The sequence below is a fragment of the Carassius auratus genome, unplaced genomic scaffold, assembly GCF_003368295.1.
Source record: "Carassius auratus strain Wakin unplaced genomic scaffold, ASM336829v1 scaf_tig00000254, whole genome shotgun sequence".
Taxonomy (NCBI): Eukaryota; Metazoa; Chordata; class Actinopteri; order Cypriniformes; family Cyprinidae; genus Carassius; species Carassius auratus.
In genome coordinates this window covers 529,633-546,815 of record NW_020523286.1, presented here as the reverse complement: position 1 = coordinate 546,815, position 17,183 = coordinate 529,633, and the positions used below count along the sequence as shown (strand labels likewise).

At 37.5% G+C, this 17,183-nt stretch overlaps 3 protein-coding genes across 8 annotated transcripts in view; 1 reads left to right on the top strand and 2 right to left on the bottom strand.

The window, feature by feature from the left end:
* The window catches only part of LOC113068873 (rho guanine nucleotide exchange factor 10-like protein), a 43,904-nt gene extending 36,466 nt beyond the window's left edge, over nt 1-7,438 (bottom strand). Inside the window, exons 1-2 of one of the 5 annotated variants that reach the window (XM_026241753.1) lie at nt 7,420-7,438; nt 4,148-4,213 (exon numbers count right to left, since the gene is read on the bottom strand). In XM_026241753.1, the coding sequence (XP_026097538.1) occupies nt 4,148-4,184 (37 nt within the window). In that variant the 5' untranslated portion in view covers nt 4,185-4,213; nt 7,420-7,438. Of the gene's footprint in view, nt 1-2,778; nt 3,061-4,147; nt 4,214-4,481; nt 4,501-5,940; nt 6,301-7,419 lie in introns of those variants that run through there. The other 4 variants (XM_026241751.1, XM_026241752.1, XM_026241754.1 and 1 more) reach the window with 4 other exon arrangements.
* A 249-nt stretch (nt 7,439-7,687) lies between these two features.
* Nucleotides 7,688-15,478, top strand: LOC113068875 (protein RCC2 homolog). 2 transcript variants are annotated; one of them, XM_026241758.1, is made up of 13 exons: nt 7,688-7,824; nt 8,836-9,050; nt 9,143-9,236; nt 10,272-10,415; nt 12,172-12,303; nt 12,408-12,496; nt 12,592-12,706; nt 12,798-12,964; nt 13,040-13,220; nt 13,309-13,414; nt 13,508-13,580; nt 14,010-14,087; nt 14,185-15,478. In XM_026241758.1, exons 2-13 carry the CDS (start codon nt 8,847-8,849, stop codon nt 14,287-14,289), a joined length of 1,488 nt encoding a protein of 495 aa, XP_026097543.1. In that variant the 5' UTR covers nt 7,688-7,824; nt 8,836-8,846; the 3' UTR covers nt 14,290-15,478. The 2 variants fall into 2 exon arrangements, with proteins under 2 accessions (XP_026097543.1, XP_026097542.1); XM_026241757.1 differs by lacking the exon at nt 7,688-7,824 and adding an exon at nt 8,013-8,213.
* A 268-nt stretch (nt 15,479-15,746) lies between these two features.
* On the bottom strand, nt 15,747-16,773 carry LOC113068876 (60S ribosomal protein L22-like). The gene is made up of 4 exons (XM_026241759.1): nt 16,682-16,773; nt 16,265-16,372; nt 16,023-16,147; nt 15,747-15,929 (listed from the first exon to the last, which is right to left on the bottom strand). Exons 1-4 carry the CDS (start codon nt 16,691-16,693, stop codon nt 15,785-15,787), a joined length of 390 nt encoding a protein of 129 aa, XP_026097544.1. The 5' UTR covers nt 16,694-16,773; the 3' UTR covers nt 15,747-15,784.
* Nucleotides 16,774-17,183: the final 410 nt, after the last annotated feature.

Here is a 17,183-nt window from a genome sequence, read left to right as displayed (position 1 = left end):
ACAGTGCTCATACAAACACTCAGAACACCATCACAGTGCTTAAACACTCAGAACACTATCACAGTGTTCATACAAACACTCAGAACACCATCACAGTGCTTAAACACTCAGAACACCATCACAGAGCTTAAACACTAAGAACACTATAACAGTGCTCATACAAAAACTCAGAACACCATGACAGTGCTTAAACACTCAGAACACTATCACAGTGCTGGTACAAACACTCAAAACACCATCACAGTGCTTAAAGGTCCCCTTCTTCATGATCCCATGTAGGGGTGCTCCGATCACGATCGGCCGATCGTTAATGCGCATCTCGTCAGTAAAGCCGGTTCTCTAATCAGCGGTTAATTCCATCAGGTGCGTGATTTCACATAGAGCAGCTGTTACTACACAGAGCCGTTGTTAATAGAGAAGATGCGCAAATCCACTTCATTTTCAGCGTTTTTTGGCGCATCTTCTCAGTTAACAACGGCTCTTTGTAGTAACAGCTGCTCTATGTGAAATCACATGTTTTAAACTTTAGTTAGTGTGTAATGTTGTTGTTAGAGTATAAAATTCTAAAATAAAATTCATCTGTAAAATTCTAAAGTTCAATGCCAAGCGAGATATTTTATTGAACAGAATTCGCCTACAAAAACGACCCGTTTGGACTACAGCCCTCTAGTTCCTGTAGTAATGACGTCACTAAAACAGTTTTTAGACTAACCTCCGCCCACATGAATTCACAGAAAGGGGGGCGTGGTCTTGTTGTGCTCCGACGGAGAAGAAGGAAGATCTGCATTTGTGTTTGCCAATAACGCTGTTATTTTCATCTCGGAGTCCAGTCATCTTTGTTTGGGCTACCCAGGGATGCTGTACTTGGAGATTAATGGTTACAATTTATGTTTAACTCCGTTCCCGAAAATTATAATCCACATGTAACACTATGTGCAGCACATTTTGCTGAGGACAGCTTGCTGAGGACAACTTCCTCAATCTCAATCAGTTTAATGCCGCATTCACACAAAGATTATTCTTGAAAAATGGATCACTTCCCTCCTTGTCTGGAGAAGGCGTTGTTTATGGACCACAACCGGTAAGTGTATTTTATTATTTAAGTTGGTGTGTTTAACAGTTTCTGTAACTTATTACACAAAGGGCAACGCTGTTTAGCTTTGTTAACTAGATGGTAGGGCTGTGCAAAGAAACTAATGCGATTTTCATGCCCATCTCGTCAGTAAAAACGCTCCTGTGAATATAAGTACATCTCCAGCACGTGCGTTCTAGCCCAATCACGTTACCAGGAGGGCAGCGCACGCTCAGCTGCTGTCGAATCACAACACAGGAACCGCTGGCCCAATCAGAACTCGTTACGTATTTCTGAAGGAGGGACTTTATAGAACAAGGAAGTCATCAGCCCGTTTTTGTGACAGTGAAAACAGCGGTATACAGACAGGTGAATTGTGTGAAAAATACTGTGTTTTTTTACACGCGAAACATGAACACATGTTATATTGTACACTGTAAACACAATCAAAGCTTCAAAAAAGCACGAATAACGGGACCTTTAAACACTCCAAACACTATCACAGTGCTCATACAAACACTCAGAATACCATCACAGTGCTTAAACACTAAGAACACTATCACAGTGCGCATATAAACACTCAAAACACCATCACAGAACTTAAACACTCAGAGCTCATATAAACACTCAGAACACAGTGTGTTGCTATATGATTGCTTAGATTTGGAAATATTTATAAAAAGGTTTTAAGAATAGAGAATAATCCTGTGAATCTACTGTATTTTATTTCATGAGCATTGTGTTTATCAGTGTAACCATTAAGACACAGTATAATCCCAAGGGCCTGCCTGCTATGGACTGATTGCAATGAAACATTCTGAGTTAGCATGCATAATGCAATTTCACCTTAAAGCTTAAACACAACAAACAAAAATGAGGTCTTTACGATTCAGTGCACATTCTGTATCTGAGCAGCTACATTTGTTTGTCATTATGATGCCAGACTGAGTCAAAAAAAAAGGCACAAAAATATGTTTTGACCATAACATTGGAGACAAAACCCTTGCGAGTCATCAGATTTGTTCAGAAAAATATCCAAAACTCACAAGCTAAAAGCCAAAACTCCCTCCCTCTGATAACACATACCACAAACATCGAACAGCTGGACAAAATAATACAGATGAACACAATCTGTTACATACAACAAAAGGATGTGTGAGTTCTGAGCTGAATCCAGAAGTAATGACAGCATATAACTTATGCTTTAAACTACAAAGTCGGGTTAAGCAACAAAACATGACATCACTTTTTGGCAACTTCTGGCTAGTTGTTAGAACGTTACGTTTAGCAAAGAAGCTAAAACACAGTAATAGAGATTACAGGCTCTTCTCCACTGGACGGAGAAAAACTGATCATGTGATGAGCAGGATTACACATGACCAGATGGTCTCTATAGAGAATACTGAAAGTACTCCATAATAGTAAATGGTTTCACTCGCTCCAAGAAAGTGGGTTGTGCAAATCAACAGTGTTAGATACAAAGGAGAAATTTCCATGCTCACATTTCTATGTTTGAAAAATATCTCTGCATTAAGTTCCCTCAAAGTTTTTTTATGGTGCAGATTTACCTTATAAAAAAACACAAATCAGTTACTCAAGTCAATATAAGCTCAAGACTTGACAATGGCTCTAAAGGTCAGTAATCATGCGGTGCTCAGGTGCTCTATTCCCTTCAACAATCAAAAAACAACAAAACATTCGTTTACCGTGCCTCTTGTCCTCATTCCCCTCTCTCCAGCAAAAGTATGAGAACCCCTTAGACCCGGCCAGGTGGATTTTGGGTGAAACCAGAAATTTAAGCGATTGTCTCATGCAAGCAGTCTCCATGGCTGCAGGATAGTTGTGTGTCAAGAGCAGGTGGCATATGGTGGAAGAATTGCTCTGCTGCAGCATATGGTCAGTTACCTTGAGCACATTGCTGAGCCCTCAAGCAGTTTCACAAGCTCTCTGGAGATTAAGAGGGTAATGCTGTGTTCCCTCAACTGGGTTACTGTTTCAGTTTTACACTGTACTGTTCTGTAATATACCAGAACAGGTGACCTGCATGGGTCATTAACAGCTCTTACACTGTCATTATGGTTTCTCTTTGTTTGAAAAGTGCGCACCCTAATGTGTCATGCACAGCTACGCTTTGTTTGGGCCTTGTTTATACCAGTGAGTGCAGTGAACAGTGTGATGTCATGTGGCGCACCACCTCAAGCATCTTGGCAGGACTAGCAAATCATGACTAAATGACTAAGCCCCACTGGGCTCGGAAGATTTGAATTGAATCCTAGTATGTGAGGTTAATGACGTATGAGCGTCCACGATACAGAAAATCTGCTAAAAATCTAGTTTCAAGCAAATGTTTCAAGTTCCTAATGTACAATAATGTATTCATGTTGATTTCATATTGTTTCAAAAACTTATAATATATATGATTTTTAAGAATAGTTTTAAAGGTTTAATAAAAAAGTAATGTGGTGTAATGGTCTATGTGTTCAAAGTGTTTCAATTCAAGTGTTATAAAGTAAATTCCCTTACAACTTAAATAAGTGTCAATGTACACAAATGGAAAAAATGGCAAAAAGTTTTTTTTAAATATTATAAATAATTTATTTGTTAATATCATTAAAGAAAAAAAAAAAATCACACCACATGACGTTTTACAACCTGAACTAACCTCACCTTATGATAAAAGGTCAAATTATCTCATATATTAAGAGACTTATTGATGGTAACAAAAAGTCATAAAGTCCTGCAGCAGAGTTGTTATTGATAATGTTATTAAAAACTAATGAAGTGTTTTTGGACAAATCAAATGACACTTGTTTAAAATTACTAAAGTAAAATAATAAAATTACTAAAACTAAAAATGATAAATTAATAAAACAAACTCAAATGAAAAAGAAACCTACAAATAAAAAATAAAAGCCAAAATTTTAAATATTAATTAATACTACAATAGTATATAAATAATATTAAAACAACTTGGTCTGCATGGGTCCTCTCTTTAAATTAATCAACTGAAATTAACTACATTTTAAATATCTAACAGATCCAGAAAACAACGAGCAGCATGATCCACGTACTAACCTTTTTCAGGAGGGTTAAGAGGCTGTGGAGATGCCATGAAGTTAATATGTAGTCATATCAGCACTCCTGTAAAAGAGAAAAGCTTTGTGTCAACACATGTATTCTAAAATGTTCACCTCAAAGTCCCTAAACACACACAGGAAGGTCTAGTGAAACACAATGCCTTCAAACTGTAGTGCAACTAACACCACACCCCTGGATATCAGTGAAATATAACTTTTGCTGAAATAGAAATTTTTCTCGTGCTGTTCATAAACATTACAGTTTACTGAAGGAGACTGGGTGAAAATGTTAAATTCCTCAACAGTGCGTGGCAGATCCAGGCTTGACTTACCAGCTGAATCCTTGCACAATATCTCCTCCCACATTTACTGGGAGAGACTCTCAGTGTGTGTAAGAACAACACAGTTCAACCAACAGGAATGACCAGAGGATGATACAGAGAAATGTGCTGCAAAGACTTCAGGACAGGTTTAGTTGCATCAGTCAGTACTCGGTACCAGCATTTAAAATAAAATTTGCAATTTGTTAACCACATCAGATGTCTTCCTTCCCATAACGTGTGGCTCTAGTAATGCCAAGGCCATGAGTTGGATTCCAAGGAAAGGGAAAATGACTTGGAATACACTTTGCTAATAGTGCTAGTTACAGCCTATCTAAACAAATTACTTGTAAAGAGTTTATCTTATTTCATGAAAGATAACATAACAGCTGGAGGTCAGTGTGATTGAATTATTCACTAGAAAAAAAACGTGCAGGGGGAAGACCAGGCTGAAGCCAGTGAATAGACAAAGGCAAATAGCATACTTCCCACCTCGAAGATTCAGCAAGGTTGAATGGTTGAGAGTAAAGCACATAGTAAGAGCTGCAGGCCCAATGAATGGCCCAGGCCGCCCAGCAGCTCCTTTCAAATAAATAACACATGCATCACCCTGGACACGGCCACAAAGACAGAGGCATCTGGACCTCCACACATATTAACTCTCCATGGCCGCTCTTTTCACAGACACTCTTTACAATGATATCCTTCTCCACTTCCTGGAGTTGCTTAGTGAATTTGTATGTAATCAATGCATTGGACAGCGGATCTGATAAAGTTAAGGAAGAAAACATTTTCTGATAAAACACTGTAGCTTTGAGACTAAAAAAATGACCAAAAGGAAGGGCTTGATTCAAAATGGTCAACCCACGTGAGTGAGCTCATATCAAACCACTGGGAGCGAAGGCTGAAGGACAGACCATGAATCTGCTCTCAGATTAGCTTTAGCACTGAACTGACATACTGATGTCAGATTAGCTTTTAAATGTCACACATATACCATAGTAAAAGTCATCCACTATTGCCTTCAAAGTAAATGTAGCTTTGATTGGATGTTATTGTCCACCAGGCTTGTTTAATTTCCCTCTTGGATCAATACAGTCTATTTATATCAATCTGTTTATTTATCAAAATGTCAAAAATGTTCTATTTTTGTTGAAGTAGAGGCCAGATATATATTAATATCAATCATATAAGTATCAAACAATTATCAAAGAATCTAAATCACAAAAGAACAAAACAATTTCCCTGTAAGTGAATTTACAACATTCTTACTGTATATAGCAATAATCTCAGTACATAAATCAGGTGGTCAGATTATGCAAAATCTTTTTTTTTTCTTTTCATCTGAGCATGTGGATGATTTTTTCTTTTTATCAACAGCTTCAGTGAGGTTATGTTACACTGTCTGATTTTCATCTGTGAAACAATATAAGCACTAGAATTTAGCTTCTTTTTCCAAAGAAAGACTTACTCACAAGCCTGGCTTTACGTCCCTTAAATGTCACCCCTGTGATATTGTCCTTATTGATCACAAGCTATCAATATAAATCCATTGTCATGTCTGCTCCCATCTTTGCGCAGTGCAGCCATCTGTGAATCTAACATTGATGACACCACTGTATCTTCCTCAGAAAGCACAGCAATTGTGAAGTGCTGATTTCAAATGTTTCTTTTAGTGAAGGAACAAAGTTCTGAGTCTCCCAGTCCATTTAACTGACACGGCTTCTCCCACATATATGAAAACTCTTTCTCCCTCTATTCTTTTTCCTCGGTCCCTCCCTTTTTCCTTTCTTTGCACTCACTCCTTCCCCCTGCTGTACATCAGGAGAGAGCCTCCCTGCAGTATACAAATGCTCAAAGAAACAACCAGCCAATGGCAGGAAACCAGGCCTGCAATCCAACCAATCACAGAACAGCAACTTATCTTTCAATAGTTCCATGCTGCTGGGGGACACAGCACTGAAAGAACGAAAAAGAGAAGCAATAATATGCTAGATAGACAAGTACTCATGTTAAGAACAAGCAGTTAATTTAAATAAATTAAGTAAAAATAATAATAATAATAATAATAAAAAAGGCTACTTTTAGCTACTGTGCCAACAAGCTAAATTAAAGCATATTTAATTCAGTATAAAGGAATGTTTCCCTCTTATGTATAGAAGACATAATGCAGACATAATGCAGTGAAAGGTTAATGGGGAATAAAGACCAATAAAATAAACAAAATAAAACTCATTAAAATTATGTTACTTGCAAAACATGATATTGCTTAAGATCTCATATTTTATTTAGATTTCCCCTCATTCAAGTTTTTTTTTTTATTATTATGTTTATTATATGTAGGTTTTTTTATTATCTGAAGAGTTCATTTGCAAAATCAGATACATTTTTAAAAAAAGTCATGTTTTTTTTCATTGTGCATTCCAATTAAATCTCAATCAAACTGCAGCTGGGTTGTTTTGATTAGGTAAAAAAGAATAACTAAAAAATACAGCTAACTATGACAATAAAACATGATAATGTAATAAAAAAAACATGATTTTTGAAAGTAAAAAAAAAGGAGTTATCTGTTTTTGCAAATAAACTCTTCATATATAGATTGTTTTAGCTTTTACATGAACATTGTCCCTGACTATTAGAAATTAGACTATTAGTCTATACTATTAGAAAAAGACAGCAATACTGTATTTTCTAACATGCAACATATTTCAGTATGGTCAAATAAAAGCCAGCAATTCGATTTTAAACAAGTAGCCTACACATGCTGCATTCAGACATCACACCTAAAATTTTATTAAATTTCCTTTTATCCACATTTAATGAGCCTTATATAATGGTTTTCTTTACATTAGCATGCAACAGTTTATATTAAATATGACATTTCTATTAGAATTGCTCAACCTTTTTATCTCCTATTGGATTTGTTTATCTGGAATATAATCACACTTACCATGCTACAGAATTCAATTTACCTTTTCATTCCAACGGATACAGTTTTGCAAGAATTACAGAAGTTGTAGTCGGAAGTAGCGATAGATGTATATTTTCAGCTCATAAAAAACAATCCGATTCAAATTTGTCGACATTCAATTCCTCAATGGTGGAGAAAGCAGTTTATAATGCAGAATACGTCCTCCACCCCAGCAGAGGGCACTATATAGTTTAGTCAATGGGGCTCAACATTTGTAGTTCGCTCAGCTCCCATCCTCGTGTTTTTGTTTTGTGGACTACACGCTCAATGCCATGAAAGTTAAATGAGTTTTTCTTTTTTTTTTGTACATCTGAACCGAAATTAACATAGTAAAATTGAAGAAAAGACCTCTTGAGCTCATCACTTTCATTAGAAATAACACAGGTAATCTTACATGCTTTAAAGTAAGATAAACTTTTCCGTGTACTTCTACACGAATGGATGTAAAATTACGTTAAATGTGCATTTGCTTTAAGATTGTATTCTACAAACTGCGCTAGTTCTTTGCAAGACGTGAGCGACTTAAGCCTTGAGTGTGTGCTGCACCCACGTGGTGTGATCGCGAGGCTGAGACTCTTTTGTTCCGAATCAATCAAAAAACGAGGAAGACGGACAGACAGACATAAGTAGAGCATCTGAATCAGGAAATCCACTTATATAATAATCGCATCTTTAGCACAAGACACCAAGCCACAGCCACTTACTTAAACGCGGCTATATTCCGTGAACTTAGATATTTGTATTTAAAGTAGACAGGGGAAACTTTTACTCAGGTGAGTTATGACATTAACGATGTTTATGATCGCGGCTTCGGATGCAAATGCAATGTAGCATGCTAACACGGCTACGTCTCCATCATACACAACTGTAAACGTTATGTCTTTCAAAATGCACTCTCTGTGGGGCATAATTTGATGATTTGGACCGTTTTTACGGGACAGGGTAGATATAACACGTGGGTAAGGGAGTAGTTTAGTTACTAGTCTGGTTGAAGCAGAGCGGTGCTAGTTGGCTAACCGGCTGCTGCATTATAAAACATAACAAAGAAACAAATGGAGACGAGTGAGACAGACGCGTTGATGCTGATTCTTTTGTTACAGCGCTGCTAGTGTTTTAGCATTGCACGAGACTGCTGCTTTCATAACGCTTTATATTTATATCTTTAGATATAGGAAGAAATAAGACATTGGCATTATTAATAAGCAGAGCATGTGTGTGTTTTCTTAAGGATTATTTTACTGTGAGATAATTGGGGATTTGAACCAACAAGGAATATGGATCACATTGACTTTGTGTCTTCATTCCCATGTTTCGACTCGTTTGATTCATCTTTCTATTAAATTGTAGTCGGAAAGGTAAACTGTTCGCTTATTACTTTTTTTGTGTTTATTGTAGGGATTTTAACTATGCCACGCAAGAAGGTGACAGATGTGTCTGGGAACGGTGGAATGAAGAGAAAACGAGGAGGTGGAAAGAAAAAGGAAAGGGAGTTTAGCAGTGACGACGAGTTTGATGACTTTGAACAGGAAAACTCAAAGAAACCTGGGAAACCTGCAGCTAAAGCCGGTCTGCAGCCGGTCACTGTGGCGGATGATGTGAAGGAGAAGATTGTAAGGACATCAATGGGGTCTCTGGAGCTCAGTCTGAAAACTGTTAATGGATTGTTGATGGATTTCTTGCAATTTCTGATTCTGTATTTCAGAATCTCGAGGTTCCCAAAGTCAAAGGTCAGTTGCTTGTTTTTGGAGCCACCAACTGGGACCTGATTGGCAGAAAAGAAGTGCCAAAACAGCAAGGTATGATCACGCATGAGCCAGAGAAATCTGGGTTACAGTATAGTTTTAAAGGCATTAGAAGAGTAGTCTCGCCTGAGTGAGTCATCTGTATTAAATCTGTTAATGAGACCTTGTGAAACCAGAACTTAATTCACACTTTAGTTTGCACCATGGGATTTTCTCTTGAAGATGCTGATAAGCACTGTTTATGATCACTGTTTCTGCTGCCATAGACAAGACAGACCTGAAAGTGCAGTTATATAAAAATACATATAGCATCTAGATATATGATCAAACCAAAATATGGAAATATTTTTTGTGAAGTGCAGTAATTAAAAAAAAAAAAAAATCAGTAAGATGTTTCTTATGCTCTCTTAAGCTCACCAAGTCTACGTTTTTTGGATAAGCAATACAGTAAAGTAATATTGTGAAATACTATTTGCTATTTTAAGGTTTTTAAAAAATGATTTATTCTTGTGATTATGGACTTCAGTCTCACACATACTTCAGAAATCATTATAAAATAAAATGCTGATTTGGTTAAAAAAAAACATTGTGCTGCTGATATTTTTATGGAAACTGATACATTTTTTTTCTTCAGGTTTTCCCAATCAATAGAATATTCAAAAGAACAACATTTATTTTAAGTCTATATTTTTTTGTAACAGTACTTCACAATTTAATAGATCTTGCTTGCTTTTTATGCCTTTTAATGCATCTTTGCTGAACAAAAACATTAACTAAAACAAATAGATCCACTATTAAAGTACATGCTAACTGAATGTTTAGCAGTGAATTTATTCTTCTTTGTGAGATAAGAGATGAGTTGCAATAACTGATATCAATCATATTTTAATCTTCACAGTAGGGAAGTTTTTGAGATACCAGCATCTCACACTGAAAACATGAGACAAATCGGCCAGGTGCAAAAATCAACTTCACACTAAAAATAAGAAAGAGGAAGTGTGTGGGTTGCAGTCATTTATAGAATTTTCACCTTTGATATAGTTTTCATGCATGTCTGTTTTTTTTTTTTTTTTTTTTTTTTTTTTGCAGCTGCTTACAGGAACCTTGGGCAGAATCTGTGGGGCCCCCATCGCTACGGGTGTCTCAATGATGTCCAGGTTAGCTGTGTGGTGTCTGGACCCTGTGCTGCCCACAGTGTCATCATCACTACAGACGGCAAACTCTGGAGCTGGGGTAAGTGTCTACACAAGAACAGTCTTTCTTGTTTTATGCTGGATTTTAACCCAGCCCTCATAAATGTGTCTGTCTGATCTGTCTGTCTGTCTAATCTGTCTGTCTTTCTGTCTAATGTCTGTTTTTCTGTATAATCTGTTTGTATGTCTCTCTGGTCTGTATATTCTGTCTGTCTAATCTGCCTGTCTAATGTTTTATCGGTCGGTCTAATCTGTCTGTCTTTGTCTAATCTGTCTGTCTTTGTCTAATCTGTCTGTCTTTGTCTAATCTGTCTGTCTTTGTCTGTCTTTCTGTCTAATCTGTCTGTCTTTCTGTCTAATCTGTCTGTCTTTCTGTCTAATCTGTCTGTCTTTCTGTCTAATCTGTCTGTATTTCCGTCTAATATGTCTGTATAATATGTCTAATCTGTCTGTATAATCTGTTTGTGTGTCTCTCTGGTCTGTATATTCTGTCTGTCTAATCTGCCTGTCTAATGTTTTATCGGTCGGTCTAATCTGTCTGTCTTTGTCTAATCTGTCTGTCTTTGTCTAATCTGTCTGTCTTTGTCTAATCTGTCTGTCTTTCTGTCTGTCTTTCTGTCTAATCTGTCTGTCTTTCTGTCTAATCTGTCTGTATTTCCGTCTAATATGTCTGTATAATATGTCTAATCTGTCTGTATAATCTGTTTGTGTGTCTCTCTGGTCTGTATATTCTGTCTGTCTAATCTGCCTGTCTATTGTTTTATCGGTCGGTCTAATCTGTCTGTCTTTGTCTAATCTGTCTGTCTTTGTCTAATCTGTCTGTCTTTCTGTCTGTCTTTCTGTCTAATCTGTCTGTCTTTCTGTCTAATCTGTCTGTATTTCCGTCTAATATGTCTGTATAATATGTCTAATCTGTCTGTATAATCTGTTTGTGTGTCTCTCTGGTCTGTATATTCTGTCTGTCTAATCTGCCTGTCTATTGTTTTATCAGTCGGTCTAGTCTGTGTGTCGGTCTAGTCTGTGTGTCGGTCTAGTCTGTGTGTCTGGTCGGTCTAATCTGTCTGTCTTTCTGACTGGTCTGTCTGTCTTTTTCTGTAATATGTCTTTGTCTGTCTGTATGTCTGTCTAATCTGGTTTTCTTTTTTTCTGTCAAATCTGTGTGTCTGTCTTTTTGTCTAATCTGTCTGTCTAAACTGTTTTATCTGTCTGTCTAATCTGTTTTATCTGTCTGTCTAATATGTGGGTCTGTCTGGTCTGTCTAATCTGTCTGTTTGTATGTCTCTTGGGTCTGTCTAATCTGTTTGTCTAATCTGTTTGTTTTTCTGTCTAATCTCTGTATTTCTCTCTAATCTGTCTTTCTCTAATCTATCGGTCTGTCCGTCTAGTTTGTCTAATCTGTCTGTATGCATGTCTGTCTGTCTAATCTGTCTGTCTTTCTCTCTAATCTGTCCTGTCTGTCTTTCTAGTCTGTCTGTCTGATCTGTCTCTCTAGTCTGTCTGTCTGATCTGTCTCTCTAGTCTGTCTCTCTAGTATGTCTGTCTGATCTGTCTCTCTAGTCTGTCTGTCTGATCTGTCTCTCTAGTCTGTCTGTCTGATCTGTCTCTCTAGTCTGTCTGTCTGATCTGTCTCTCTAGTCTGTCTGTCTGATCTGTCTCTCTAGTCTGTCTTTCTAGTCTGTTTGTCTGATCTGTCTCTCTAGTCTGTCTGTCTGGTCTGTGTAATCTCTCGGTCTAGTCTCTCTGTCTGTCTAGTCTCTGTCTGTCGGTCTAATCTGTCTAATCTATTTATTTATCAGGTCGTAATGAAAAAGGGCAGTTGGGTCATGGAGACACTAAACGACTGGAGGCTCCGAAGATAGTTGAGGCCCTGGGGGAGGAAGTGATCGTAGCAGCTGCTTGTGGTAGAAACCACACCATGGCTTTAACAGGTGTGTAAACTTTTGTGAAATGTGGTATTATAATTGCTTTAATATAATTGTGTTTTTATAATAATATAACTGCAAATGTGGTGGTGTTATTTTTTGTTTCACAGAAAATGGTACTGTCTACTCGTTTGGAGAAAACAAACTAGGGCAGCTAGGTCAGGGCAATCAGACCGATGCTGTGCTCAGCCCAGCTACAGTAAGACTCTTTTTGGGTTTCACTTGCTTAATGGGGCTTTAATGTAATATGTTTTTTTAATGTTCCACCAAACAACTGCAATGATTTACCTACAGATCCAGTACAATGGGCAGCCGATAGTCAAAGTAGCCTGTGGTGCAGAGTTCAGTATGATTGTGGACTGCAAGGGGAACATTTATTCTTTCGGTTGCCCGGAATATGGCCAACTAGGTAACACAGTACTAAAATGGGGTTTAATTAAAATAAATTCACCAAAAACATCTGTATGGATTATTAACTCTTTTTATTCTGTATCTAAAAGGGCATAACTCCGACGGCAAGTTCATCGCTCGTGCCCAGCGCATTGAGTTTGACTGTGAGCTGATCCCTAGACGGGTGGCCATTTTTATTGAGAAGACCAAGGATGGCCAAGTGCTTCCTGTGCCCAATGTCGTGGCTCGGGATGTAGCATGTGGGGCCAATCATACAGTGAGTAGCGAGTTTGTGGGTTGTAGTGCAAGTCAAATATAAATTAAGTAACATTTTGTTGTTGCGTCCATGCAGCTGGTGCTAGATTCCCAAAAGCGTGTTTTCTCATGGGGATTTGGGGGATATGGACGATTAGGCCACACCGAGCAGAAAGATGAGATGGTCCCACGGTTAGTCAAGCTCTTTGACTTCCCTGGCCGTGGAGCAACTCAAATATACTGTGGCTATCAGTGTTCCTTTGCTGTCAGTGAAATGGGTAAGTGTATTTCCTCTGTGTTTGGGTAGGGGGGCAGCCTATCATACCCATCATATATTTGTGGTTAATGCTGCTTTTTATTTTTCAGGTGGTCTGTTTTTCTGGGGCGTGACGAACACATCCCGTGAGTCCACCATGTACCCCAAAGCTGTGCAGGATCTGTGCGGATGGAAGGTTCGCAGTCTGGCCTGTGGGTAAGTAAAAACAGAGGACTCTAAAAATGTGTTTTATAAAATATTTAGACGCTTTCAGAATGTTGATTAGGTGTTTTCTATAACTCCTCTCAGGAAGAGCAGTATTATCATAGCAGCAGATGATAGCACCATTAGCTGGGGACCATCACCCACATTTGGAGAGCTGGTATGTTTATCTGTGTTCTGTTAAAACTTGTTTAAGAATTAAGTCAATAACGTGTGTGTGTGTGTATATGTATATATGTACGTATGTGTAGGATGGTTTCCACAGAAAGATTTGAACAGTTGTACTAACTGTTTTCAGCATTGATTATAAATGTCTCTTAAGAAGAAAATTAGTATGTTAGAATGATTTCTAAAGGATCATGTGACACTGTAAACTGATGTAATGGCTGCTGAAAATTCAGCTTTGCCATCACTGGAAAAAAAAGGAACATTTTAAAATATATTACAATAGAAACACTTAAAAATGTAATAACATTGAATTTCACAATATTACTGTTTACCCTGTTCTTTATTAAATGAATTGGCATAAAAGGCTTCCTTCAATAGTGTAAGATGGCAAGTGTCTCATATTTCAATTTTGCATTTTTAGGGGTATGGTGACAACAAACCCAAGTCATCCACCACTGCTCAAGAGGTCAAAACTCTGGATGGCGTGTACCCCGAACAGGTGAGTTCTGCTGTCAAAAACATGAATCATATCCTACCAGAATTCAGTTCTATGCGATATAATCGTATGGCTATGCAACTGAAAACTGTCTTTTCAGGTGGTGATGGGTTATTCTCACTCCCTGGTTATTGCTCGGCAAGACACCGAGGAGGAGAAAGAAAAGATCAAGAAGCTTCCCGAATACAACCCTCGCACAGTCTGATTGGACACAATTCAGATTTTCTCCAGGGGCTTTTTTTATGGAATGCCTCTGCTCATTAGGTCACCTGGGTAATCACAGTTTGATTGGGATGGGATTTTCCTTTATTTTTCAACATCATATTGCATTTTTGAAAGACAAGCCACATGTCGGATAAAAGTATGAAAGGAGTTGCGTTAACTGATCTGTCCAGGCTCTGGCATTTCAGAGTGGTAATTGTGGCATCACATGCCTGTTTTATTTTCACAATAGAACCAGCAACTACTCAGAGCACTCGGATTCCACTGGATCCATTCTCTTTTACTTCTACATTCCTAATGCAAGTTTATCACAGATTTTGTTGTTTATTTTTCCATAACGATGACTGTGAGATCCATGTCTGCTCTCTTCCAAAAACTGGTGCTAAATCATTCTAATGCAGACTATCAATGGGCTAGTGGTTAACTAAAAGACAAACTCACTCCATTCTTGTGCCTTTTTAAGTGAGGTGATTCAGGCTGAGGAAGTTCATTTAGTCCTATGACAACTCAAGTGTTATGGGGCACTTCATCTTTTAAACATCACTTTCATTACTTCCAGCTCCACGTTATCATCACCATACATAAGAACATCATTTTCCTCAAGACCACGTAGCTAATGTGTACGTTTTTTTTCCCTCTCTGTCTTTAGATACAGACTCTTGTTAATCTGATCAGGGAAGTATTATCAACTCCTGCAATGCAAATGAGACATCAGCTGTGAGATTTTTATTAAATTCATTCTACCTTTTTTAGAAATGTAAATCCTTAATGTTTATGCCCTTGCTAGTATTGTTAACTACAGAAATGCTGTTCTCATGTGTTGATGTTAGCATGTTTGAAATAATGGACTTGATGTTGAGAAGAGTAGGATTGTCCCATCATCTGGGACCACAGTGTCTTTAAAGAGCATCATTTCATGCAATATGTTGAATACTGTGCCATTTCTTTGTGTTCCCCTGGACTTAAACTAATCACTTTTTGTTTCATAATCCGTTTGTAAGTCAATACGCGAGCCACCAACTGATGTTTTCTGTTCCATAATTTTAAATGGTGTAAGAAATGTGTTCACTTGTTTAGGCAGTTTATGTCTGTACAGGAACTGGAATTGCAACTCCTATTCTGAATTCTATTTTTTTTTCTTAATATTAAATAAAGGTTAATGTAAGTTGGTATATGGAGGTGCAGTTTTTTTCTCTCCAATCACGCATAAACCCTATGCAATCTCATCTTCCTCCACTCCTCCAATTCCCACAGCTTAAAATTCAAACTGACGAAACAAAAAATATTTTCTAATAATAATGTTTCACTCCGATGTACACCACAATATGAAAGAAAACATCTGATGCCACTTCAATTTTTGTGGTAGATTAATATGAATAAATAGGTGTGTGTTTAATGTCAAAACGCCAATGATAAAGAACAATATCTGGATATATAAAATGTAGTCATATATGAATTTATTTAAAGGGAATTTTTTTTTAATCTTCATCCTCCTCTTCTTCCTCATCCTGGTTGATCTGGAAGTAGCGAAGCTCGTAGCTTTCTTTAGTGTTAGCCACAACACGCAACCAGTCTCTGAGATTGTTCTTCTTTAAGTATTTCTTTGTAAGGTATTTCAGGTACCTGCAGAAAAGATGAGAACAGTGGCATAAAAACTGATAAGTTGCAGTTAATTGGCTATACGAAGTCTAGATTTGGCAAAACACACACACACACCTCTTAGAGAAGGGCACCTCAGAAGAAACAGTGATTTTGCTCTTGCTTCTTTCAATGGTGACCACTCCGCCTCCCAGGTTTCCTGCTTTACCATTGACTTTGATGCGCTCCTGTAGGAACTGCTCCTGTATCCACGCACGCAAATGACAGGTCATAAACTCAAACAGCTAGTAGTTATGTGACTGCTACAGTATAATAAAGACAGTTTTACACAAGGCTTTATAAGGACTTGATCTGCTTACAAAGTTTGAAGCATCCATAATGCCGTCTTCAACGGGATGCGTGCAGTCCAGCGTGAACTTCAGGACCTGCTTCTTCTTCTTTCCACCTTTAGAGCTCTGATGCTTCCTCTGCAAGTAAATAAAAGAACATGTATACTTTAAGTCTTGTGTCTATAATAGTCCTGTCATTGTCATCAGAATAACAAAACCGTTCATATTAATATAATGTGCAAGGCTGAAATCAGGTTATCTGTGAATCTGGCTGCACGTTGTTCATTCAGTGATACATAACGATGGCTTTACGAACCGAGTTATTATTACTAAACTTATTTGGTGACAGCGATTGTGTTTGTCATTCAATCTCGAATGATGTGTATGCATGATCATGAATGGAAACGTCTGTTATTTTAATGACTAGGTCCGTATGTTCAAACTTACAACAGGCGCCATCGCGAGATATTTCGTCGAGAGGAAGAAGCACGACTGCGCGAGCGGGACGTCACAGACTGTTTAATCTAGCGCTGATGTAATCGATGTGTTCGATTTGTCTGTTGTTGGCTATAATAATCGACGGTTAACCCAATAATAATAATAATGTAAGATATTCTGGTACATTAATAAGGTACAATTTGACCATACAAATATATTAATTGTGTTTCCCATGGAACACAAAAGGAGACGTTTGAATAACGTTAATCTGACCATAACTTGTAACCCACAGAAGATAGTAACGTTCATTTCTTGACGAATTTGGAATGATTAGAGGATGAGGAAATTATGACAGACATTTCCTTTTAAATGTGAACAAAAGCGTTGATCTTTCGTAGAAAAGGACCCACAAACTTAAATTTTTACACGTATATATAAAAAGATCTAATTTAATGAACTAATGTTTTGAGTGACGCCATTATTCTGATATGACATGTTAGTTTGCATGTTA